Source organism: Brassica rapa, chromosome A04 (assembly GCF_000309985.2).
Source record: "Brassica rapa cultivar Chiifu-401-42 chromosome A04, CAAS_Brap_v3.01, whole genome shotgun sequence".
NCBI lineage: Eukaryota > Viridiplantae > Streptophyta > Magnoliopsida > Brassicales > Brassicaceae > Brassica > Brassica rapa.
Genome location: NC_024798.2, coordinates 3,224,625 through 3,250,598, shown reverse-complemented (window position 1 = coordinate 3,250,598; position 25,974 = coordinate 3,224,625). Strand labels below are relative to the sequence as shown.

Below are 25,974 nucleotides of genomic sequence, written 5' to 3'. Positions count from 1 at the left end.
AGTGGTTCAAGATAAAGGATTTGGGAAAAGCAAAGTATTTCCTTGGTATCGAGATAGCAAGAGGGCCGATGGGAATGTTTCTTTCGCAGAGGAAGTATGCTCTGGACATAGTGGCAGAAGCGGGCTTGTTGGGTTGTAAGCCAGTAGCGACGCCTATGGAGCAGAATCACAAACTGTTGGCGGACAAGGGGCCATTCTACCGAGATCCAGTGAGGTTTAGACGAGTTGTTGGTTGGCTGGTGTATCTTGCGATTACAAGACCAGAACTGAGCTATACGATCCATATCTTATCACAAGTAATGCATAAGCCAAGGGAGGCTCATTGGGATGCGGTGGTGCATGTGCTCAAGTACCTGAAGGGGTGTCCAGGACAAGGGATTATGTTAAGAGCCTTCTGCGATTCGGATTGGGCTTCATGTCCATTGTCGAGAAGATCGCTGTCTGCGTTTGTGGTGCTGTTGGGAGACTCACCCATTTCCTGGAAGACCAAGAAGCAGGACACCATGTCTCATTCTTCCACAGAAGCAGAGTATAGGGCGATGGCGGCGACACTACGAGAGTTGAAATGGTTGAAGCGTTTGCTGGGAGACTTTGGAGTGAAACAGTGACCCTATGCAGTGTGTTCTGCAATAGTAAATCGGCCATTTACATAGCTACAAACCATGTGTTTCACGAAAGGACGAAACACATCGATTGAGACTGTCATAGTGTGCGTGATGCAGTTCAGGATCGGCTGATCACGTTTCGTCATGTACGGACCACAGAGCAACTAGCCGATATAATGACAAAGGCTTTGGGGAGCTCATCGTTTCACTATCTACTGAACAAGTTGGGCGTTCGAAACTTAAACGCGCCAACTTGAAGGGGAGTATTAAGAGTGGTTTAGGTTGGTCGGACCGTATTGGTTCTGTCATATCTCGATAGAGATTGAGTTTGTTGACATAAGTACAATGTATTGTAGATAAATCTTTGGTAGTTGTAGATGTAGCCAAATCTTCTCAAGAAGATATTGTAAAGATGTATAAATACTTGACGTATGTGAATACAATACACAATAGTTTCCGTAACACATTCTCTCTGAGTTTACATTGTTGAAATAGAAAACAATAGAATGTAGACATTACCAATAGTAGATTTGAGGTTAAAGTGAAGACGATCTGATCTGTCATTTCTAGATTATATTACAAATAAAAGATTGAAGCAAATATTGCATATCTTATATATTAAAACAGAAGTCACAACCTTGATTCATGTGTGATTTTTTTTAAAATGGACCTAATGGACCAATTCATAGAAATTCATACTATATAATATAATTTTTAAAATATTTTAATCATAGTATCTTTTGATATCTTTTCATTTTAAATATAAATATATTTATTTTAAAATTCTAACAAATCTGTTTTAAAAGATTTTTACAAGATCTTTATTTTTGAAATTATATTTAAATATTTTCACTAATTTCAAAATTAGTTTAAAATATTATTATACATTAATATATTCAGTTATATAAAATGAAAAATAAAAAATCTATAATATTTTAGTTATTATATAATCATAATCAATCATATTAAATTAAAATTATTATATTGATCTAAGTATAATAAAATTGTATTAAATTTATATATTTATATATTTTATTTTCGTAATTATAAAATATATGCTCAAAAATAAAATCAAATATGTTGGTAAGATGGGTTAACATTATCAAACTATATAATATATGTATAAAAATTAACATGTATTTCTTTAAAGTTAATAATATAAAATCTTTGTAACTATTTTAATCATAATATATTTTCATTTTAAATATAATATATATTTATATATTATATTTTAAAAATTCTAATAAATCTGTGTAATATTTAAACAATAACTTAATGTATTTTAAGTTATCGTTTAAAAATGAAAATAAATAAATTATATCCTATTTTATCTACTTTTATAGTCATGATCATGTTAAAATATAATTAGTATACTAAAATAAATATTATAAAATCATATTCAATTGATAAATTTATAAATTTTATTTTCATAAATATAAACTATTTATTTAAAATATAATATGATGGTAGAACGACTTAAAATTAACAAACTATATAATACATGTCTAAAAATTAACTTATCTTACACTTTTATATATACAGTAATAAATTATCTAAAATGAATAAGCATAAAAATATTGGTAAAAAGAAATCCAGTTTTGAAATACGGGTCAGAATTTAGCATAAATTAAATATAAAATATTTTTTTAATATATTTTCTCATGAATATATTAATTTGCTTAATAACTAAATGCAAATACAATAAGATAAATATATAATAAGAAGTGGCAAATACATAAGGTTTAAACAATTAATTAATTATAACATGTAAATTATAAAATTATTGTATTTGAAATAGTTATATAAATATTTAAGTATATGATTAACATTAAAAATATATACCACTTATGTTCTAAAACAATAATTTATGTATAGAAAAGTGAAAACAAACACCCGTGCGGTTGCACGGGTCAAAATCTAGTTATGTTTTCTAACTCCAGTAAATTATCGTGTTTTCAGCGGGTTCATTTTTCTAATTCACCGTAGATGGAAGATTAGTTTTCTAACACTTTTAGACCATCACAAGTATTTTTTTTTTTTTAAGTGCTCATGTATGTTAAAATCATCTTTTGTATTTTTCTTTACCTGTTTGACTTCTCATTAAATTGATATGAATTTTTATAATGTGTAGGGATAATTATTGTCCAAAAATGTTAGAAGTTGGTTTTGTTCTAGGAGACAGTAACTAAGATAAGTTGTCTTTTTTTAGCAAAGTTTCCAAAATTTATGGTTGAATCAGCCGTACACTTATATAAGCCATAACCTACTTTCATGAATACGATATTTAAGGGTTTGCTTCAATTATGTGGTATTCCTTAAATTTATGTTTTTCTCCTTGTTTTCCATTTACTTAGTTCTATTTTAAGAATTAAAAACTCTTTTATATACGTTAACTTGACAATGAGGTACATATAATATTAAATTAATTTAAAAAATCAAAAACGAAGAAGAAAAAAGCATGTATAAAAGAGAAAACTTAGTTTCCTTCTCTATTATTCTTATGATACCTTTGTTAATTTTGACAGGTGATTTATAACACATTTAATAAGTTTTGTGAATGGTTTATGGTTTTACAATTTATAATTTCTTATGTAGTCTCTTTTTTTGTTAATTTCTATTCTCACTTAACGTCAAATTTCAATAGGAAAAACAAATGCTAATTATGAAAAAGAAGAAGAGCGTCGTTGTCGTGGAAGTGCACTCGAAAATGCACCGCCGGAGATGTGTAATAAACCAAACCATAATACTGAATGTAAGCGTCTTTGCAAGGGGACATTCGGAAAAACTGGATATATAAACGGCGAGTGTATTGTTAGAGACAATAATCGCTATTGCAATTGCTACGATTATGTATGCACTGTAACACTACCACCCAGAAAAGGGCTACCACCTCCGGGCTGGAACGGAAAATAAATATATATACATCTATATTTGTTTTTTTCCAATAATTTCTCTTATGACTATTTTAATATGAAATTATATAATAAAATAATTTTTTTTTCAACACGAAATAATAACTATATAACTATATATTTATTTATTATATCCATCGCGGAAAAATATAATATATACTTTGTTGTAGAACTGTATGCTTTTTTATAGATCATAAAAAAAATATTCATAGAAAGTGTACTGCACTGCTATAGATTTGTAATAATACAGTATTCACATTAAATGTGACTACCTTTATAAATGCACCCTTAATATTTTGTAAGAGGCTCATGTACTAATTTATTTTATTTTTTTGCAATTCCTAATCCACCAATACTAATTGCATGCCGCTACCATCTTGACAGGATAACAAAAAAAAAACAATAAAAGACAAACCAAGTAAATATTACATTTATAAAATTAACCAATTCCACATCTCAGATTTTTAATTGAATTGAAAGATACCCTATCAAACCGGCCTTAACCAACCGAATTCAAATCCATGAGGTACAGTGGTGACTCTATAGTCAAAACATACCATGAATAATATAATTGACACATCGGCGTTAATTTGGGGCAATATGCACAATTTTAAATGTTTGGACTAAATTGGTAACAATCAATACATGGGGAATAATTAAGGAAAGTGGAAAAATGCCGGCAATATGTTTATTTTCTTGTTTGGTCATCAGCATCGTCTTTCTCCCATCTATAATCATGTTAAAGATCGAGCGCATAATTTTGCAGTTTTGATGGGATGTTTCAACGGTATTTTTTTTGACATAAGAAACAATTTTGCAATTTTAGTGGAAAAAATAATTTTATGTTTGATGTAAAAATCTGATTTCGCGATTTGGACAGGAAAAAATGATTTTGCAGATTTAGCGGAAAAAGTAATTTTGTGATTTTAATGGGAAAATTATTTGTGTGAATTTGACGAGAAAAGTGATTTTGTAGTTTTTAGCAGGAAAAATATAATTATACGATTTTGGCGGAAAATTGAATTTACGGGTTACCAGAAAATACAATTTTGTGTTGGTGAGAAAGGATAATTATTCGGTTTTGGCAAGAAAATGTGATTTGCGGTTTTCGTGGAAAATGTGATTCTATAATTTTTGCAGAAAAGTGAATTTATGGTTTTGGCAGGAATATAAGATTATTTGGTTTTGACAAGAAAAAGTGATTTCATGGTTTGGCAAGAAAAAAATATTTTGCGGTTTTGGAGAAAATTGATTTTGCGGTTTAAGTAGAAAAAATGTGATTTTGCAATTTTGGTGAGAAAATGTGAATTTTGGTTTTAATTTTGGCAGGAAAATATGATTTTGCGGTTTGGCAGAAAATAAGATTTTACAGTTTTAGTGAAAATTTTGATTATGCAATTTTGGCAGAAAAAGAAGACTTTGCAGTTTTTGCGAGAAAATACGATTCCATAAATTTTTTGGGAGAAATTGAATATACGGTTTTGGTCGCAAAATGTAGTTCCGCGATTTTGGCAGAAAATGTGATTTTGCAGTTTGGTGAAAAATATGATTTTATGTTTTTGCTGGGAAAATGATTTTGTGATTTTGAAAGAAAATGTGATTTTGCAAAAAAAAACTTAGTTTTTGCAGGAAGATCCTCACGAACGCACTCACAAAATCTACAAGATTACTATCCAATATATGGCAAGAGATATGAAATGGAAATAAAAGAAACACCTTTTAGTTCGAATATCAAATACAACAAATAGATTAAAATATTTTTAAAGTTATACTTTTGGTAAACTTTATTTTACATTATGCCAAAGAATTTATAATCTAATGCGGAATTATTTTAGTTTTGGAAACCTGTTTCTTATACATTAAATAATTGGGAAAATCACATTTTAAACCATGAACTAGATTTTGATCCGCGCAACCGCGCGGGTGTTTGTTTTTACTTTTTTATACATAAATTATTATTTTTAAACATTATTGATATTTTTTTAACATTAATCATATATTTAAATGTTTATATAACTACTTCAAATATAATCATTTTATAATTTACATGTTATAATTAATCATTTGGTTAAAACCGTATGTATTTTCACTTCTTATTATATATTTATCTTATTGTATTTGCATTTATTTATTAAGCAAATTATTATATTTATGAGAAAACATATTTGAAACTTATTTTGTATTTAATTTATGCTAAATTCTGACCCGTGTTTCAAAGCTGTATTTCTTTTTACTAATATTTTTTATACTTATTCATTTTAGATAATATATTATTGTATATAAAAAAGTCTAAGATATGTTAATTTTTAGACATGTATTATAAGGTTTGTTAATTTTAAGCCGTTCTATCATCATATTATATTTTTAAAATAAATAATTTATATTTATGAAAATAAAATTTATAAATTTATCAATTGAATATACTTTTATCATATTTATTTAAGTATAATAATTGTATTTTAACATGATCATGACTATAAAGTGGGTAAAATAGGATATAATTTATTTATTTTTCATTTTATAAACGATAACTTAAAATATATTAAATTATTGTTAAAATACTTTTACACAGATTTATTAGAATTTTTAAATATAATATATAAATATATATTATATTTAAAATGAAAATATATTAAGATTAAAGTAGTTACAAAGATTTTATATTATAAGCTTTAAAGAAATACATGTTAATTTTTATACATGTATTATATATTTTGCTTAATCCATCTTACCAACATATTAGATTTTATTTTTGAACATAAATATTTTATACTTATGAAAATAAAATTTATAAAATTTATAATTTTAATACAATTTTATTATACTTAGCTCAATATAATAATTTTCTTTTAATATGATTGATTATGATTATATAATATATAAAATATTACAGAATTTTAGATTTTTGATTTTATAAATGATTACTGAATTTATTAATGTATAATAATATTTCAAACTAACTTCGAAATTAGTGAAAAATATTTAAATATAATTTTGAAAATGAAGATTTTGTAAAAATCTTTTAAAACAGATTTGTTAGATTTTTAAAATAAATATATTTATATTTTAAATAAAAAGATATCAAAAGATATTATGATTAAAGTATTTTAAAGATTCTATGTATTATTATTCTTAATAAAATACATTTAATAAGATTTCTAAGTGATGGTCCAAAAAAAAAAATCACACATGAAAGAAGTCATGACTTCTCTTTTAATATATAAGATGTGTAAAAAGGTAGCACTTTAAACCTCAGTGCTTAAAAACTCACACTTCAAACCAATTATATTAACACATTAAACCTTGAAACTAACTGACTTCTTTACCAAGCAAAAATGTGACTGGTACTGTTCATCCGTGGGTAAAAAGGTATGACGTGTCAGTTGTTTTTTTAATTAATAAATAATAAAAATATTTAAAATAACAAAAAATAAAATTAATTTAAAAATCAGAGATAAATGCAAAAAAAAACTCAAAAAAAAACTTTAAAAATAAATGAATAAATTTAAATTTATTGATAAATTAAAAGTAAATTAAAATATCAAAAATAAATTAATAATTTTTTTAATTAACTAACAAATTAAAATAAGACAAAAACAAAAAAAACTCTAACATAAATCCAAAAATAAAAATAAATTAAATTAAAATTTAATAATAAATTCAAAATAATTAAAAAAAAATCAAAATAAGTAAATAAATTCAAGAAATGCTAGTGAAAACCATGACAATGTAAGAAGATAACACATTGGTGGTGATTTCTGATATATCATGTTTAATGGTGATGAGTTTAAAGGATGATATGTCAAAGTCCATCAACATCAAGGGTCATATTTCAGAAATAGTTATTATTAATATATCGGAAAAGGGATAGGAAAATTGTCACATATAAAAAATATTTTGAAAATTTTTAGTTGCGTATATTAAATTTTGGGATTTATTTGCTTATTTCGATTTTTTTTTGATTTTTTGAATTATATTTAAGTTTATTTTATTATTTTTTAGTTTTTAAAATTTATTTTTATTTTTGTTTATTTATTTTAAATTTTATTTTTTATTATTAAATTATTAAATTATTAAATTATATTGATAAATTTAGATTTTAATTCATTTTAATTTTATTTTAAATTTTATTTTAATTTATTTATAAATTTCAATTTTTATGTATTTATTTTTCTAAGAATTATCTCTGTTCATTTATTTCTGATTTTTAAATTAATTTTATTTTTTTGTTATTTTAAATATTTTTATTATTTATTAATTAAAAAAAACAACTGACACGTCATACTTTTTTACACACGGATGAGCAGTATCGGTCACATTTTTGCTTGGTAAAGAAGTCAGTTAGTTTCAAAATTTAATGTGTTAATAAAATTGGTTTGAGGGTTTAAAGTGTGAGTTTTTGAGCACTGAGGTTTAAAGTGCTACCTTTTTACACCTTCATTGTTTAAAATGCAATTTTTCCTTAAATAATTTGTAGTTCTAAGAATTATAAGTTATCATGGTTTGTACTTTATTTTTATACAAATAATTTTACTTTTATTGAACTGAATTTATAATATCTGAATCCAATTTAAGTGGATTAGTTAAATGGACTTCTGGTTGTTAAAAAAAAAGGGCTTCTGAAAAGTCATTCATCATTCTTAAACCCACGTTAGGTGATTAAAATATCTGAATCCAATTCATCATTTATCGCGTTTAAGACCAACATTCTGCTGCTCATCTATATTAAGAGTATAAACCTTAATTTTGCAGCTAATTTGCATCGTTAATTATATAAATCAATTTCAAAATGAAATACAACAAATTCTATTTTGGAACAAAATTTCAGAGAAATATCAATTAAAAATGTTTCATTTACAAAAAAAAAATGCTTAGAAAGAGAATGTGATAACTGTTTTTGGTCGAGAAAATATAATGTGGTTAGAGTTTTGAAATAAATAGATACGTTTATATAAACAGTTTTTTTTAAAGTAGGTCCAGTGGCAATAGATATAATATTCTAGGGTACACTAAGGGAAAATAATAAGAATGATCCTAAATTAATAATACTGATTCTGTTTTTTCTAGGCAAAACTAGAAGGTTTAGTGGAACAATCAAAAGGGTTATAATTGGTGGCGGAGGAGCCATCTGCACTGTTCTGGCTTTCACCATCTTATGGTGGTGCTGGAAGATAATGCAGAAGCCATCAGGAGCAACTGGTAACAATTTCTTTCTTTATTTCATTATCTGATCTGATTCAATTTCTTGATGTTCTACCTATATTTTTTTGTTTTGTTTTGTCTTAATGAGAAACATAGATTTGCTAATCGACGGAGATAGAACTGACTCGTACGAGGTTGTGGCAGCTCGAGTTCAACGGATAGCGTTTCTAACTATAGCTGAAGCAACAAACGACTTTTGTGATTCAAACATACTTGGCAAAGGTGGATTTGGTACAGTTTACAAGGTACAACTATATTATAACAAATAATAAAATTTGTTAACGTGTTGGTTCTTATTAGCTATAAAAACAATTTATCTACCTAAAATATGTTGGGGTTTATAAGCCCATGTGAAATATCAAAAAATACACAATAGTAATTTCCGTTTATTGTGTGTTCTCCAGTAGTGCGGTGGTAGTTTTTTTTGCTAAACTGTAAATATCATATATGAAGATAGATTCTACAAAAAGTATTATCTTGGTTCTGAACCATCTTGGCAAAAAAGAGAAAAACAAGATGGGTCAACATTTTAAACTAGAGACTAATGACTTATCGAAGCCACATAGCCTTAAGATCTCTGAATTTCTTATTCTTCCTTCTAGCGGAGATAACGTTTCTCAGCTCTTTGTAGTGCGGTGGTAGTTATATCGTTGTTTCCTTCAGTTACCTTAGTTTATGGTTTCAATCTTGGTACACCAAACTTTGGCTCCGAATTTATGGTTCAGAAAAAGAAATTACACAATAGTTTCGGTCATGTGTCTTTTTATCATGCATAATCTAATACAATATGTTGTACTTTTTGGAGTGTGCAGGGAAAATTAGTTGAGGGGACAGATATCGCTGTGAAGAGACTGACCAGAATGTCAGATTCGGGAACCTCTCAGTTCTTGAACGAGGTGAATTTAATTTCAGAACTTCAGCACTTCAATGTTATTAGTCTACTTGGGTATTGTTTCCACAGTGACGGGCACATATTGGTGTTCGAGTACCACGCAAATCGAAGCCTTGATTTGTATTTCTTTGGTTGGTATATTTTTTTTCAATTTTTGTTTTGGTAAAACTTCTTCTGTCTAGAGGTCAGACCGAAGCTAATTCAGTCGAATATGTGTTCAATTTGTAGGAAGTACCGAAAGCTCTAAGCTAAGTTGGAAAATAAGACATAAAATAATTAAAGGAATCGCAAGAGGAATGACGTATCTCCACCACGATTCATGTGTAACGATCATCCACCGAGATTTGAAAGTAAGCAACATCTTGCTTGATAAAGATATGAATCCCAAAATATCGGATTTTGGGATTTCTCGACTAGTTAGTAGAGACCATATCCAAACCAACACAAAGAAGGTATCTGGAACCCGGTAATTGTACATTCATTTCTCAACAAGTGAATAAAACTCTTTCAATAACTGATCGTCTTATTTTTCGGTTTACTCAGGGGATACATAGCTCCCGAGTGCTGGTCTGACAAGATATTCACAAAAAAAACTGATGTCTTTAGTTTCGGAGTTGTGATTCTTGAAATAATAAGCGGCAAGGCGAACTATAAGTTCACCAACTCTAAGGGAGAGACTAGTCTCCTCACATGCGTAAGTAATTCTATCCTAGGTTTCATTTATGTTTCTTTCCCAAGTAACATTACTAAAAACCATTTTATAAGCAGATGTGGAGGAACTGGGAAGAAGAAAGCTTGCTTGAGGTAGTTGATCCATCCATTATGTATTCATCATCTTCACCGTTAACAATGATTCAGATCGTTCGATATACCCAAATTGGTCTGTTATGCGTACAAAATATTCCACAAGACAGACCTACAATGTCCTCCCTTGTGGTAATGTTTGAAAGTTCAACCGAACTTCCTCGTCCTAAACCTCCCGTTTATTTTAACAGTGACACTACATACAGTACTTTTGAGATCGGTTCTACATCTATGTTAACAACAATGTCCTCCCTTGTGCGTACAGAATATTCCACGAGACATACCTACAATGTCCTCCCTTGTGGTAATGTAAGAAAGTTCAACAGAGCTTCCTCGGTCTAAACCTCCAGAGACATACAAGTCCTGTTCCTTTGGTTGCCGCAGGTTTCGGCGTCAGCGGCAGCGTCAGCGTCAGCGGCGGCGACAGCGTCAATGACGACAGTTGTTGTTCGTTTTGCAGCCGCTGACGCTACCGCTGACGCTGCCGCATACTATATCGCGACCGCAGGTTTTATCGGCGTCAGCCGCAGGACGCAGCGTTCGGACGCGGCGTCAAACGCAGCTTCCTGCGTCAACAAAACGAACAAGAATTGACGCAGAATGTTGACGCTGCCGCTGCCGCCGGTACCTATGACAACCAAACGAACAGCCCTACAGTACTTTTGAGACCGGTTCTACGTCTACGTCGACCACACGGCCAACCAGCAAATATCAGTCAACTATAGAACCTAGCTAAAGTTGACATGTTTTAATTTTCTTTATATCAATAAACATCATGTATGTATTTTGTTGGATACGGATCAAACTTGTCTATTTGAGTGAAGTTCTGTACGGTAATATTATTGGTAAGTTGTTACAATGGAAGTTTCCACTTCCACGTCTAATAATGAGCTAATATTCTAAGAACGATCGTTAGATATCATAAATGTACTTTGATGTCCTATATAATAGGCTGCATACCAACCTTTGTAAAGATCAAGCAAAACATATTTTTTAACTAACTTGGTGATGATGTATTTAATGTGACGAGGTACTGAGAGAGCTACTTCATTTAGTTAGTGGATTATGAATACAAAAGAAAACAAAAAAACAACATAGTTGTCTTTATGGTATAAATCCATTATTTACCATTTTTTCTCCCTTTTACTCTTTTCATATGTTAAAATTAATGAAATAAATAGTTTTAAGAATAAAAAAAAATTATTAAAAATATAAAAAATTAATAAAACATCCATTTATACAAACACATATTTTTTTAGGGTTAAAAAACATAATAAATAATGTTTTCAAATTACGTTCTACTAAAGTAGAATTCCGCTTCTACACAAAACGGATGAGTAGAAAATGAATTCTAGAACGAACATATCCATCTACTTTTTTTAGAACGTACAAACTACTTTTTACTATAATTCTAAATATGGGAAATATAAATTCTACTATTTGTAATGATCGCTACTTTTATTTAGAACGATGTTTTTACTTTTATGGAGTATTCTAAGTTATCAGGAATGCAAAATCTAAACTATACACGAACGTTCACATAGTGTAGAAATTAAATTCTGGAATTTTGTTATGTTTTACATAGTGTAGAAAGTGCCTTCTATGGATAAAAAAAAACTGTTTTTTCAAAAATTAAGGAAGTTGCAGTTTAAAAATATTCTAAAAATATTCTAACTTCCTAAAATGTGTTTTCACACTGTCAATGATAATAAAATTCACATTTTTATGAAAACGGTGCTATTTCGCGTCAAAATATTCTAAAAGTATTCTAACTTCCTCAAATATTCATTGCAGATCGTTTACACAACAACTTCTTCTTTTTTGTCACTGCTCCTTCATCAAGAACCTTTCTCTTGCCTTTTCTTGCAACTGTGACCGAAGAGGTCTCCTCCTCTGCTAAAACATCAGTATCAGCCACATTCTTATCAGCTGCTGACCCTCTATCCTGGCTGTCGGCTTCCTCCATTTCAGTCACTCCAGGCTCTAAAACTGGCCATTATGTGGAGCTCCAATCAAACTTCTGTCTGATCCTATCTTGAAGAAGGTCCACTCGTTCATCTTCCATCTCACCCTTCCTTGTATAGTCAACATGCTGAAACATATCACCATTACCAGTCACTGAAATAACCGAGAACAAGTCACCCTGTAAAACAGTTAAAACATTAAAAGCTATACAAATTTTATACAACAACCATATATAAGAAAACAATGTGAGATAGTTACCTTCTTAGTTAAGGAGTCCTCAAGCTCAATGATGTCTTCGTAAGAAACGTTTGCAACTCCTTTCCAATTGCCACACCTTGGACCGATGAAGCTGCAAGAGACGTGTCTCCCACATATTTCTCCAAAATCAGGAATTGCTTCCATAATCCAAATCTGGAGAGCATATGAGAAACCCTCAAAAATGTAGCTGTCCTTCTTACCCAACTTCTTCCTAGCCTTCTCAATGGAACTTAGCAGGAAGTCATACGAGTGAAGACTCCAATGGAACTTCTGGAGCTTGTCAAGATCCATCACCAACTTGATGTACATATAAGGGATGTTCACCTTCTCATCTCTCCCCATCACCACACCCATTATCACACACAGGTAGATCAACCTCATTCTATCAATCCGTGTCCACTTGTGAACTTCTTTTAGATGCACCTTTCGGATCGACTTCAAGGTGATCTTATCACCAGACCTTAGTAGGTTACTCCAAAACCCCCCGTCATTTTTCCATGTTACTACGTCACTGCTGCTTTCCCGAGAAACTTTGAGGCCTGTCACAGCATGGTACTCCTGAAGCGAAAACTGGAGAGGCATCCTCGCAAAGACAAACCACTTCTCATGCATCTTCGAGGTAATCAGCTGCTTACCCAAGAAACTATCCACCAATTTTCCTGAAAAACCGAGCTTGTTATCCGCAATAGCCATGATATGTTTGAAAACAGGATCTATCTTCACATCATTGTACTCTGCAGACATGGCTTTCTTCAGATCCCTGATAAGTTCCATGCGGCAGCAATTGTTGATCTTCTTGACCTGAGGTTTCAAACCCTCTGCATACAGTCGCTTAGGTAGCTCTAACTCCATATCTACAAAAGACAACAAAATGATTTTAGTGAAACGAATCATGAAATGAACCAAAACCATAAGTCAGAAACATAATTGGTTCATATAATTAGATAGTAGCAAACTATGACAATTCACAAATCAGGTAAGCTCTTCTCCTTCAGTTTTACAGAACATATTCTTTCAAGTCAAAGAAACAAACTTTGCAGTGAAACAGAGACAAACACAAGAACAAAACCAAATTCAAAACTCAGAAACACAAAGACTATCTTTTTGTTTACAAACAAAATCAATTAACCAAACCATATCAAACAAAATCAATTCACAAACACATAGACACATCAAACAATAACCGGATCGAGGAACATGAAATGAAGAAAGATAAAGTTCGGACATAATACCTTAGCTCAACATGATTTCAGAGAAAGAGAGTGGCGGAGAGGTGGAGAGAAGCGGAGATGCAGAGAGTAGCGGAGAGGCGGAGAGAACGGGAGAGGCGGAGAGGAGGCGAGAGGCGGAGAGAGGAAGAGAGAAGCGGAGAGAGGCGGAGAGAAGCGGAGACACGGAGAGGTGGAGAGAGAAGCACTGAAATCTCCTTTGCGTTTGTCTAGAGAGAAAGAGATCCAAAGAAAAGTATTAGAACAAGAAGAAGACAGGAACAAACTTTATGAATGAAACTGGATGGAGAACAAACGTGTTTACCTTCGGTCTGTAGGAGAAGAGAAAGGGGTTCCACCGGTGGCTGCAGTCTTCGTTGATTTCACCGGAGAAAACACAACGGAGAAGACACAATCACCATCTTGCTCGCCATGAAAGAGAGAGTCGGAGAGATCGATGTTAAGGTTACGGGAGGTAGGGGAAGCTATGTTTAGATCCCTTTTTTAAAAAAAAATTTCCCCTTTTGGCAACTATATTAAACCAACCTTTTTTCATTTTAAAAAAAAATCTAATTAATTATGTTTAATGTGATTAATCAAAGGTTACTTTTGGCATTATGGAAAACATTATACTATAGGGACAACTTAATGTTGGATTTATACCATAGGGACAACTATGTTGTTTTTTTGTTCTTTTTTGGCAATTTTCTCAATTATTTTTCGATAATTTACAAAGGCAAACGCTAAAGAATAATAATAAACGCCAGTCTTATTTTATTTTTTATATAATTCTAGTAAAAAAGATTTACACACTAGATCACTTTTACACTTACTAATTACATCTTAGAACATTTTCCACAATTAACACAAGTTTGATTTCCTCTTAACTATAGTGAGTTAGTGACCAACTCAACCTACAATATTAAAATCTGAGAAATATTTAATTAAATTACAAAATCTCTCACTAATCACAAATGTTTTTCTCACCAAAATCACCAAAGATGCAAAATTAGGTTTTCTCGTCAATCCGCTAAATCAAATTTTCCCACTAAACAAGACACTTTGATTGTATATTACCGGATTGATTATAAGACACTTTGTAAGTTCATAATGTGAAAACAAGTAGAACAGCGTCCAGTCATTGATCGTTAGAGATCGTAACGTTTCATTTGTCTTTTTATACTTATGATTTACTTAGTCCACTCACAAATTGGTTTTTCCATCAAAACCACAATTCAAGTTTTTACGTTAAACCGCAAAACAACGTTTTCTGTCAAACTGAAAAAATATGTTTTCTAATCAAAACTGGAAAATTATGTTTTCTAATCAAAACTGAAAAATTAGGTTTTCTCGTCAAAAACACAAAATCATGTTTGTTTGCCAAAATCACGTTTTAGCCAAAACCACAAAATCGTTTTTCACCAAAACAAAAAAAAAAAAAAATTTTCCAACTTAAACTGCAACATTTGGTTTCCCGCTAAAACCATAACATCTCTTTTCCACATCAAAATAGCTAAATCAAGTTCTTCCATCAAAACCACTAAATCAGATTTTCTGCCAAAACCAAAATCACGTTTTCCCAAAAATTGCAAAATTATGATTTTCCAATAACCACAAATTATGTTTACCCGCTAAAATTGAAATTTCATCACTCATTCACGGGAAGAGTCAATGGAGCCGTTATAAAAATTTAGGTTAGTATATTGATGCAGGTAGAAATTATTTTTAAGAATAGGATCGTGAGTCTAACCTCCCCTACAGGAAGAAGATTAACAGTTTTGAAAATCATGCGATCATGAAGTACTGGGAGAAATATAAGGAATTTTTGTTTTATCTAAGTTTTTATTTTATATAGAAATATATAAAATTCAATTACAAAACGGAATTTTTTTTTCTTTTTATGCATTAAGTTTTTTTCAATTGCGTTTTTCTTTTATTTTTTTAAGAATTTCAGTTACACTTTTAAAACTACAAAACAAAGAACAAAATAATTTTTTATTTACACCATTAAACTACAACAACAAACAGAAAAAGAAAAACGTATAATATATTTTTATTTAAACAATAAACTAGTATCAATGCCCGTGTTAAGCACGGATCAGTTTTATTGTCTTCAAAATTATTTGATCATGTTATAATTTTCACTCAGAATTAAATTGTTTTCTGTCAAATATTTTATGAACCTGAATAACACAGCATTCAAATTTAAAAAAATAGGTTGAAACGGAGAGGGTCAAACAAAAATGATATTATTTTAAATGGTTATATGTTTACAATTATTTTCCAAAAATATTGAGAATAAAATTTGATTTTTATGATTACAATTTGTTTCTCTGACAATTTAAATTTTTTATTTAAACAATAAATAGGATAATGGTGACCGTAGATGCACATGTTTTTCAAACAATTCAAATACAATTATATGTAAATAAGTTTTTCCTGAATATTTCTTTTATTTCTTCTTCTTTTTTAACTTTTTTTATTTTTTTCCCTTCAAAAGAGATACCATTTAAAAGTTCTTACATCAGAGGTGGAAAATTGAACAAATGAAAGACATAATCTCATTTGGAACCAAAGTGAAGCTAATGATGAATCTTTTAGAGAGTAAATAAGTAATTTGCTGATAAAAGAATTGAATATACTTCATTACCTTGGTTACTGATGAATTTTAATTTTTCCATTCTGCATTGAAAACATTAGCCTGATTCAATTGACATCTCAGATACAAAACAAAATCAATTATAAATTTGCATAGGTTTTGCTGTTACAGTTACATATCTAAAAAGAAACAAACAAACAAACGAAATGAAAAAAAGAGAGAGTAAGAGAGAGATGATGAAGAAAGAACTAATTGGTAGACAGAAAATTATATAGAAAGAAAAATAACAGTTTGAAACTTTTGAACGTGGGATGGATTTTTGAGGAAATTTAGGAATTTTATTTGGAGTTGTAGAAAAGGATGAATGACATGTTTTCAATTATTATTATTTTTATTTATTTTTCTAAAAATATGACACATGTCAAATTTTGATTGTTCAAGTGACTTGTGATTTAATATATAAGGGATAGTTGTACTTGTATTATATATGTTTTGGTAAACTATATTTTTATGTTCAAAAAAGCCTGAAAATAATAATAAAGATGGTAAGATGATGGTTTAATTAATTGATATCCTATTATATGAAGAAACATATATGTAATTTTGAAAAATTAATAGGTAAATGTGACCATATTATAATAAGTAGTTGGACCATTTAAAAATTATATAGGTAGATAAAAATAAGATTTTAAATTATTAGAGTAGATTAGATAATATCAAATGGATTTTCACGTATAAATTTGATAAATGTTAAATTACAAGTGATGTGTCGTTAGAAAATAATTTTTGCTTTCTTTTTTACCAATTACACTTAGATCCCTTATATATTAATTGAGAAACATTTCAACATTGTTTTGTAGCCACGTGTCACCATGAAAATAAAATTCAGAATTCTTAGAGAAATAGGTTGGTTTATTTTAACTTATATTATACTTTTTATTAAACTAACTATTAAATTGATAAATAGTGTACAAAATAATACTCTCGCAATTTCTTTAAATAAATGCTACGAAATTGCCTAATATGGTTAACGTATATATGACAATTAATAATTATGAATAATAAATATTTGATAATATTTTTTATATCTTAGCTCATTTTTATTTAATTTTATATTATTAAAAGATTTTAAACAACCACATTAACCATATAATAAACAAAATTAATTTTTTTCTTATATGTTACATTTTGAATTTTTAAAACGACTATAAATTACTAAAAACGTTAAATGTCTCACACTAAAATTTTGTGATCAATGGTTTAACTTTTTTTTGGTAACAAGATACAAATGATCATAAATTGTATGAATATAAAGTCTCATTTACTAGACATTCATGTTATATATTAATATAGTTTAAAATTAAACTATATAACATAGAAAAATATTTAAATATGATAATTTCAAAATTTTATTAAAAAAGTATTGAAACCTTAATATTTTAACATTCAAAAAATCGCACATTAGAAATTTTATGTTATCACATGAGTATTATCAATAATAAATATTTATATTCAAATATACTATATATCTATGTTTATGTCATTGAAATTTAGTTATATACCATATAAAATAAATAAAATGATTATTTTGATTTATTTAATAAAAAGGTATCCTAAATAAACAAGATGTATTGTTTTGATTTATGTGTTTACTCTAATTTAATTATATACATAGTAAATGAATACAAATAAATAATAATAGATAAAATAATATTCTTATATATAACATTCATCCCGCATAATTACGTGGGTCTTAAGCTATTACTATTGTATTATCCGAATTACACTCAGATAATATTGTGTAATAATGTCTGCACACTTTGTAATAGTTTATGTTTCTAGAACTAATTAAAGTAAGTTAGGTGATTCATATCCTAATAGGATTGAAACTGGTATATATTATATATTGTATTACAAGTTTGATAATCGTCATAGGCGTTGTAATACTCTTAGCAGTCTTTTTGAAATTTTTTTTGGAAAAAAGAAATTCACATAAATAGTTTTTAAAAGTTATATCAAGTTACCATTCATTGGCATTGGTTCATCACTATTTGTCGATTTGACTAATTAAAAACATCAATTTGATTGGAAACTTGAATTAAAATGGCATTGGTTGATTACAATTTTTAAGAAATAAAAAGCTTAGTAGGATTCTAATTTATTTGAAACGGAATTCTTAATAAATGGTTTCAACATATCAGTCTATTAAACATATTAAACATGCTTTTTTGTTCCAAAAGCAGAGGTTCGTAAGCTTTACTTGTGTTATCAAATATTCATATGGTACACTTTGTGAAGTTTGTCATTGCTAAGAATGCACAATAAGTAGGCAGAATCATAAGCTTCATGAAAAGTAATGAATTTGAAATATTTTCGAGAGTGAAGCAAACTTTGGGGAAAAAACTATATACAAACATATTGACTCGTTTATTTTAATCTTGTCCAAATCCATACCATGTGTCTTCAGAAACTGGATCGACTGAAATTGGATAAGTTGATCTGCCATGTGCCACCAATATCTCTTTTGGCGTTAAACAGAGTTAATCATAGTGAAACCACGGTAAATTCAAATCAATGTGATAAAACAACTTAATGGGAAAAAGAGGACAAAACAATTGATATATGGTATCATAATTTTATCTCGTATAAACATCTTATTAATGTACAGATATTTTATTGTTTTGATTAGTTTCTTTTAAATGCTAGTGGATAATTAATGTCACATTGATGATTAAAAAATATATTATACCAAGTGGTCTAACATGGACTTTGTTTCTTACCGCTGTGAAATGTGAAGTTTGGTTTAACCCTTGTAAAATCTAAAAGTATTCTAATCAAAATTTACATAAATTTCTTGTAACCTGTATCTCCACACACATCTTTTTTAAACAATATTAGTGCAACAACAAACAAAAAAAATCATTACTCAAATTATAAAAATCATTATACAAAATGTTATCAAGGTGAACCTTAGACACAAAGTTTCAAACTCGGCTTCTCAAAACCATATAAAAACTAAAACACATAATCACGAAACTAGATGTTCGAAAGAAAGGCTTATATCTAACAATCAACAATACTGTTTGGTTTACAGAGTCAATATGAGTCTGTAAACAAAAAAATTAACCGTTTTTCGTCGTACACATGGATGCAGAATCTCTAATTTAGTTTACAGAGTCAATATGAATCTGTAAATTGTTTGCTGTAAAAAAAAAAAACTGTTATTTGAGCCTTTTTTTGGAAATAATGCGATAAAAAAAAGGCTTTGTGATATATATAGCTGATTCTATATCACAATTTGCTTAAGGAATATTTAACTTAGTCTTCGTCTTCTTTCCCACACTTCTCCTTGTTAAGCCCAACACCTAAAACTCACCACTAAAACATGTTTTTTTCATGTTGCTTCATCTTTGATGCTAAATTGATCAGCGTTTTATAACCTTTAGCTTGATCATGTCCATCATGTATGATTCCAATAAGTTTATTTATCCATAATGAAGAAAACTCATTAAACTCAAATCTTTTTTTTTTGTAACACCATTAAACTCAAATCTATTAAACAAGTTTAAAGTCATTCAGTGATACCCAAGACCCGTTTAATGTCATTTTTGAGCCCATTGTAGAATAAACATAAATCATTCTCAAACAAACACATCATGCCACGTCACCCATCGTAAGTTTGTAACATCTCTACGAAACACAAGAGTACATCATATACATCATTTTCATACAAACAAACATAGTGTCAATAATAATATACAACAAATCAGATATTTAGGCAGATTGCAACTCTGAAGTTGACATTCACCACAAGGCCCAAACTATTCCACGTCATAAACAAAAAACGCCACGTGGCTCAATACTAACCGTCGATAGACATCAAACGGCGCAGGATACGTCCCAATCTCGTTGGCGCACGTTAACAACTATCGAAGCTGCATTGTGATTGGCCGTTGTTGCGTTCCATAAAAGCTTAGGGTTCCGGATTCAAGGGAGGTTAGTCGCCACCGTCCCCTTACGTTAGCTTCTCTCAATCATCGTCGAATTTCTACAGATTCAGCAATTATGGGTGAAGAGGAGGACGCTGTGTCGTTGGATCAGAATAGCTCTGGTGGTGGCGAAGATTCGTCGCTCCGTCGTAATCGCCACTCGTCGCCATTACCGCCGCATCTATCTTCTAAAGTGCTTACATTGCCCACCGTGTTAACCCTTGGCCGTGTAGCTGCCGTTCCGATTCTCGTCGCGAGTACGTTGATCCTTGGTTTCCGATAATTCGATTTTGAAATCATCAGATCTAAAACGAGGAGCGATATTGTGATCATAGTCCGTTTTTTCTTTTTTTTTGTCTTGTTCTGCTGGAATTCAGACATCGAACATGTGTGTTCTCTGGTTGTTCTGTTCTGTCTGTTTTCGAAATTCGATTTTTTGAAATTGAGCTTATTGCTTTGAGTACTTTCACTTGTTACGCCCTTCACGAAAGTCATAAACTTCCGTATGTGTTTGATTTATAATCTGAATTGTACCCACGTTTATTCAGACAAGATGTTTTTTTTTTTGTACTGCTTGAATTTAGACATCGAACAAGTCTTCTCTTGTTGCTCTGTTCTGTCTGTTTTTTTTTTTTTGAATAGAGTTTATTGCTATGAGCACTTTCACTTGTTACACCCTTCATGAAAATTCTTAATCTTTCGTGTATGTTTTGATTTATAATCTGAATTGTATGCACTATGCAGCCTTTTACGTCGATTGCTGGTGGGGGAGAACTGCCACAACGAGTATTTTCATTGCAGCAGCCATTACAGACTGGCTTGACGGATACATTGCAAGAAAGGTAACTTCATTTTCTTTACCCATTTTCATATATATATATATATATTTCTGTTGATTCTTCTTACCATAGCGGGTGCAATGTTGTGCAATTTTCAGATGAGGTTAGGTTCTGCGTTTGGTGCTTTTTTGGATCCAGTGGCAGATAAGGTTGGAGAAGATCCTCTTCCTTTAGCTTATCTTCATTTTATGCCAATGAAAAGATTTTTATCTTCTCTTTATTTAATTTATCTTTTGGATGTGCAGCTTATGGTAGCAGCAACATTGATTTTGCTGTGTACTAAACCTATGGACGCTATTGTGTTAGGACCTGTTCCATGGTTAGTGACAGTACCTTCAATTGCCATTATTGGTAGAGAGGTAAGATATTCTTAAATATCATTTAACTCAGCTCTAGGTTCTTCTAAACTATTCAGTAATGCTTTGCACTCTAGATTACTATGTCAGCGGTAAGAGAATGGGCTGCATCTCAAAACGGCAAGCTTTCTCAGGTAAAATGTGATCATATTCATATATATGAAAGTGGAAAAATGCAACGCAGATGATAGCTTTGATGATGTTATTAGGCTGTTGCTGTAAATAGCTTGGGAAAGTGGAAAACTGCAACGCAGATGATTGCGTTAACCATACTGCTCGCAAGCCGGGATAGCAGTTTTGAGAGGCTATTGCCGTCTGGTATTGGGTTGCTCTATGTATCTGCAGGGCTCTCTGTATGGTCTTTAGTTGTTTATATGAGACAGATTATGAGAGTATTGCTAAAGAAGAAGTAGCAACATTTTATTTTTATGGCTTTTTGCATTCAGTATATACACACAGAGTGGAAGCTTGCCCAGTGACATATTACCTCTCTTCTTCTTGAAGAAAGCTGACTAATCTCTCTCTCTCTATCTGGATACAAAACGAAAGTAGCTGGGCAAGCACTATAAGACTCTTATCTTTAGACTCTGGTTTGGTTTTGTATAATACCTCTTAATCACATTGCGCCTCCACGCTCACCATGCACTGAGTTTATTGAAGCAGCAAGCAAGAGCTGATGGGCCATGGAGGAAAGAAAAGCAAGCAGGCTATGTTTCATTCTAGTTTGGAGACTTGCTTTGGTCTCATGAACTCATGAGATGATAAAAAAAACAGTTATTGCTTATGCCATGTAGGATCTTTTTCAATACTTTACCTATAAAATAAATCTTCGGTTACAGTGTCTATCTGCTTATTAGGGACGTGCTTCTTCTGCTTGGCCTCGTTTCTTGTATCTTACGATGAAAGAAAGATGCACAAATCGAAATCTCTCTCTATGAATGAGCCATATGCAACATTAACTTGTACGATTGACTAGTCACGGCCTTTCACAATCTGTGTCGTTGTTACTTAGGCCAAGGCTCTCTACTACTAGGTTGTGTTCAATGTTCAAACAATAACCAATTTTTTGAAGATCTAGACTAATTTTAAAATTTATTGTTTCGCATTTGCTGTCTAGACAGACTTTTAAAACACTGATTGTGATTTTGTTCTCACTTTTAGTATAACTGAACATAGTTACCATAATGTTTTGGTAAAAAAGAAATAAAATTTACAATTTGAGTTCAGAAAATAATTTAAACAAAGTATCTGCCAAACCAAAAGATCACTAAAAAAACATATTGTAAAGAAAGAAGCAAACAAAATCAAATTTCTGATTTGAAAAAGGGGGAAAATTATATTTTTGTCTATTATTGAGTAACAAAAAAAAGACTAGAAAATGGCATTGCCTGAGAGTTCACCACCTCCTCTGACCGAGACCGGAGTTCGAATCCCCAAATTTGCAGAGTGAAGAAAAACAACAATCACAGTGATATCATCATGAAAGTGTCTCCTAATGCCAGGTTCTATCTTCTCCAAATCCGAATACCTCATCTCTCTCTTCTTTGCTGCTACTTGCAATGCAGCTTTCACTAACCTCCTTGCCACACCCTAAAAGAGACACCACAAAGATTAACTCAAAAAACATCAAACGAGCAAAAATCTTGATGACGTGAGGGAAAAAAAAAAGATTCTTACATTGCGTGGACAAGAGTTAACGATATCAACAGCTTCTTGGTTACTTAGATGCTCCCACAAACCATCTGAAGCAAATATAAGAAACTGATCTTCAGGGTGAATCTTATGAACTGTTATCGTCGGCTCAGCTCTCATTATAGGCTTCTCAAAACGTTCCGCAACTCTGAACTTAGGCAACAACGGTTCTTGGTTAAACTCTGCTCTCTTCAAGTACGCGTCGCCTATGGATCTCGAAACCTGTATGATCCCTTTCACACGCCACACTTTGTGTTTCAATACCACAATGTTCGGGTCATTAGGATGCAACAAACGCAGCTCATCTCTCACAGACTCAACACTAGCGTTATGCTCTGAGGATAGCTGAACAGCCTTCATCTCTTTAAACGGACTCTGAAGCCTCCCCAAGACAACACGAGAGTCTCCCGCGTTTGCGACATACAGCAATCCATTACAAACAACACCCACCAAGCAACAAGCTCCCACGGAAGCAAGCTGCGGTCTGGTCCTCCACTGCTCCTGAACCAAACCAAGAAACTCCTCTTCCGTCGCCACAAACGCTCTGGTGATCACATCGGGAGAGACCCCACGCTGCTCAGAAGCGCACCGTCTCATGTTGTAAAACAACCTCTCGTTCACAAACCGAGCCGCCTCAGGACCTCCGTGACCATCATAAACACCAACAAAAGTCGCTTCGGGACCAGACTCATCAAAACTAACAGGACCGGACTCTAACTGGCTATGGTCCTCGAGAAGGGCGTTCGCTTGAACCACCGCCATTGAAAACTCTCCGGTGAGGTGGTTACCGGAGTCTTTATACCACAAGAGACCATCAAGACGGCCGTTACCATCATCATCCGGAACAGAACCTTCTCCAACACCGAAAGGTCTCCAACAAGGCGTCACAATTCTCCTGAATGTTGTAGATACCATAACTCACATGCCTCTCTAACCAAAAGAACCAGCTACCAAATCGTTCATTAAATCGGTGCTTATGACTATATTATCAGACGCAATCTTCTTGTCGATTCCAACTCCACAGACGCAGGATGCAGATGTCAACAACATTAATCTGCAATTACACAAAAAAAAAACATTATTAATGTAAGGATTCAGACAAAAGGGAGAATGGTAATAATAAAGTTTTGGACTTTACAACATATGAATCTGGAGATTTTAACGATGACCCATGAATCTGATCAAGGAGTACAATAGGTAAAGATTTAAAAGACGGAAGCTTTCGATTTTACCTGATGAAAAAATCGAGGGATGGATGAGAAAGGAGGTTCCTTTTTTCTTTGAATCTTTTACAAACTTGGTTTAGAATGAGAATCCATCATTCGATTTCAGATCAATGAAGGTGAAGAGAGGAGGAGAAAAGGATTAATATAGAGAGAGAGAGAGAGAGACGATGAAGAAGAAGACGCGTTTGAAGAGAGAGAGAAACGGAGACGTTGGATTTGGGTTTTTTAGAGAGAGAAAGTTGCGATACTTGCGGCCGTCGGAGTTTATGGTTTCTCTTTGTATATTTATTTTTGTTTGTTTTAACGGTTTGACCTTTTATTCTTGTAATAGTAACAACATTTAATACCACTACTTTACTTTTGAGTTTTGATAATATATACTCTGGAATCTGGTCACTACTCCCAATTTGACATAAAAAAGGTTTTCAATGTATGTATTGTTGAAAACGGAAATGTATTGTTATTGGATAGATTTGACAAACTTTCCTCTTTAATTAACTTCGCCCCTAATTTACAAGCCCCATTTTTAAGTACAAATCAGAAACTAAAAAGGAAACTTTAAAACAAGCAAATCCCAAAAAGAAAAAAGATAAAGGGGTGATTAGTTGAACGGTAAAAGGTGACTTTAGCTTCAATTTTCATCTACAGTATTAAAAATTATCAATCATGCGTTATATTAGTTTTTAAAGCTACAAAAAAAAAATAAAGTTACAGCAAAAAAAACAAAAAAAAATGACTGTAAAAAATTTATTTTCTAAAATCTCATCTTTTTAGCTGTAAAAAATTTTAAAACTACATCCTTTAACGCTAAATAAAAAATCCTACAAACTAAATTCTAAATTAAATTTTCTACAGTTGCGGTCTAACCAATTATTCCCAAAATAATCTGTAAGTGAATTATTATCTCTGCATCACTCAAGAATTAAATAGAGCTTTACAAACACAGGCTCTGATTGGTAACCATCGCTTAATCGCGGAAAAATAGTTAAGTTGTGGAAAAATTAATTAAGCCGCAGAAAAATTTAAAATTTACGGAATGGTGGAATACATATTAAACTGATCAAACTATTTTATGTTTACTTGGTTTGCGTTTTTACCGACAAAAATATCAAGAGAGATTTCATTAAGTGGAAAATTGAGTTTTAGTAGATTATGACGGAAATTTTACAAAATCAACACTTTCATATTATTAAATTATATGCTAATACTATCTTAAAATTTAGAATACATAGCAATATTTTTTAATGATAAATAGTTATGTTAAAATTATAATTTAATTTGTATATTATTAAATGTCAATCTATTATTAAAAGGTATTGAAAGATAAGCTAGATATTTATAACAAGAACAAAAAAAATTTAAATTTTTTTAATTATTTTCACATTTTGTAATAACTAGTTTAGTTATGAATACTTGATTTTTTATTA

General features: G+C 30.8%; 5 protein-coding genes and 1 long non-coding RNA gene across 10 annotated transcripts in view; 3 read left to right on the top strand and 3 right to left on the bottom strand.

Moving 5' to 3' along the window:
* Positions 1 to 25,974, bottom strand: part of LOC103863213 — a 743,758-nt gene that overhangs the window by 172,621 nt on the left and 545,163 nt on the right. The gene's annotated exons all lie outside the window — the stretch shown is intronic.
* Positions 2,505 to 3,527, top strand: LOC117133736. The gene is made up of 2 exons (XR_004457736.1): positions 2,505 to 3,130; positions 3,250 to 3,527. It is a non-coding gene; the product is annotated as an uncharacterized LOC117133736 (long non-coding RNA).
* LOC103863363 (G-type lectin S-receptor-like serine/threonine-protein kinase SRK) lies at positions 6,555 to 11,324 on the top strand. Of its 2 annotated transcripts, XM_033290634.1 has the most exons (7): positions 6,555 to 8,716; positions 8,816 to 8,964; positions 9,532 to 9,742; positions 9,840 to 10,077; positions 10,155 to 10,305; positions 10,380 to 10,775; positions 11,073 to 11,324. In XM_033290634.1, exons 1-6 carry the CDS (start codon positions 8,692 to 8,694, stop codon positions 10,755 to 10,757), a joined length of 1,152 nt encoding a protein of 383 aa, XP_033146525.1. In that variant the 5' UTR covers positions 6,555 to 8,691; the 3' UTR covers positions 10,758 to 10,775; positions 11,073 to 11,324. The 2 variants fall into 2 exon arrangements, with proteins under 2 accessions (XP_033146525.1, XP_033146526.1); XM_033290635.1 differs by lacking the exons at positions 10,380 to 10,775; positions 11,073 to 11,324 and having other exon boundaries at positions 9,840 to 10,063.
* On the bottom strand, positions 12,205 to 17,431 carry LOC103863196. Of its 3 annotated transcripts, none has more exons than XM_033290642.1 (3): positions 13,871 to 17,431; positions 12,639 to 13,492; positions 12,205 to 12,558 (listed from the first exon to the last, which is right to left on the bottom strand). In XM_033290642.1, the coding sequence occupies exons 2-3, from the start codon at positions 13,488 to 13,490 to the stop codon at positions 12,412 to 12,414; spliced, it is 999 nt and encodes a 332-aa protein (XP_033146533.1). In that variant the 5' UTR covers positions 13,491 to 13,492; positions 13,871 to 17,431; the 3' UTR covers positions 12,205 to 12,411. The 3 variants fall into 3 exon arrangements, with proteins under 3 accessions (XP_033146533.1, XP_033146532.1, XP_033146531.1); XM_033290641.1 differs by having other exon boundaries at positions 12,639 to 14,076; positions 14,172 to 17,431; XM_033290640.1 differs by having other exon boundaries at positions 12,639 to 17,431.
* Positions 19,611 to 22,472, top strand: LOC103863195 (CDP-diacylglycerol--glycerol-3-phosphate 3-phosphatidyltransferase 2). 2 transcript variants are annotated; one of them, XM_033290669.1, is made up of 6 exons: positions 19,611 to 20,691; positions 21,179 to 21,276; positions 21,372 to 21,422; positions 21,519 to 21,632; positions 21,707 to 21,763; positions 21,856 to 22,472. In XM_033290669.1, the coding sequence occupies exons 1-6, from the start codon at positions 20,511 to 20,513 to the stop codon at positions 21,919 to 21,921; spliced, it is 567 nt and encodes a 188-aa protein (XP_033146560.1). In that variant the 5' UTR covers positions 19,611 to 20,510; the 3' UTR covers positions 21,922 to 22,472. The 2 variants fall into 2 exon arrangements, with proteins under 2 accessions (XP_033146560.1, XP_009139204.1); XM_009140956.3 differs by having other exon boundaries at positions 19,640 to 20,691; positions 21,839 to 22,472.
* On the bottom strand, positions 22,770 to 25,559 carry LOC103863194 (probable protein phosphatase 2C 48). Its single transcript, XM_009140955.3, has 3 exons — positions 24,554 to 25,559; positions 23,307 to 24,375; positions 22,770 to 23,219 (listed from the first exon to the last, which is right to left on the bottom strand). Exons 2-3 carry the CDS (start codon positions 24,234 to 24,236, stop codon positions 23,001 to 23,003), a joined length of 1,149 nt encoding a protein of 382 aa, XP_009139203.1. The 5' UTR covers positions 24,237 to 24,375; positions 24,554 to 25,559; the 3' UTR covers positions 22,770 to 23,000.

Excerpts from the sequence above, each read along its gene's own strand:
- LOC103863195 (XM_009140956.3), top strand. The coding sequence starts at position 20,511 with ATGGGTGAAGAGGAGGACGCTGTGTCGTTGGATCAGAATAGCTCTGGT. Across the intron at positions 21,277-21,371 it reads ACGGATACATTGCAAGAAAG|ATGAGGTTAGGTTCTGCGTT; the intron begins GTAACTTCATTT and ends TGCAATTTTCAG. Across the intron at positions 21,633-21,706 it reads TTGCCATTATTGGTAGAGAG|ATTACTATGTCAGCGGTAAG; the intron begins GTAAGATATTCT and ends TTTGCACTCTAG.
- LOC103863363 (XM_033290634.1), top strand. The coding sequence starts at position 8,692 with ATGCAGAAGCCATCAGGAGCAACTG. Across the intron at positions 9,743-9,839 it reads CCTTGATTTGTATTTCTTTG|GAAGTACCGAAAGCTCTAAG; the intron begins GTTGGTATATTT and ends TTCAATTTGTAG. Across the intron at positions 10,078-10,154 it reads AAGAAGGTATCTGGAACCCG|GGGATACATAGCTCCCGAGT; the intron begins GTAATTGTACAT and ends CGGTTTACTCAG.
- LOC103863194 (XM_009140955.3), bottom strand. The coding sequence starts at position 24,236 with ATGGTATCTACAACATTCAGGAGAATTGTGACGCCTTGTTGGAGACCT. Across the intron at positions 23,220-23,306 it reads TTAACTCTTGTCCACGCAAT|GGTGTGGCAAGGAGGTTAGT; the intron begins GTAAGAATCTTT and ends TGTCTCTTTTAG.
- LOC103863196 (XM_033290640.1), bottom strand. The coding sequence starts at position 13,550 with ATGGTTTTGGTTCATTTCATGATTCGTTTCACTAAAATCATTTTGTTG. Across the intron at positions 12,559-12,638 it reads AGGACTCCTTAACTAAGAAG|GGTGACTTGTTCTCGGTTAT; the intron begins GTAACTATCTCA and ends ACTGTTTTACAG.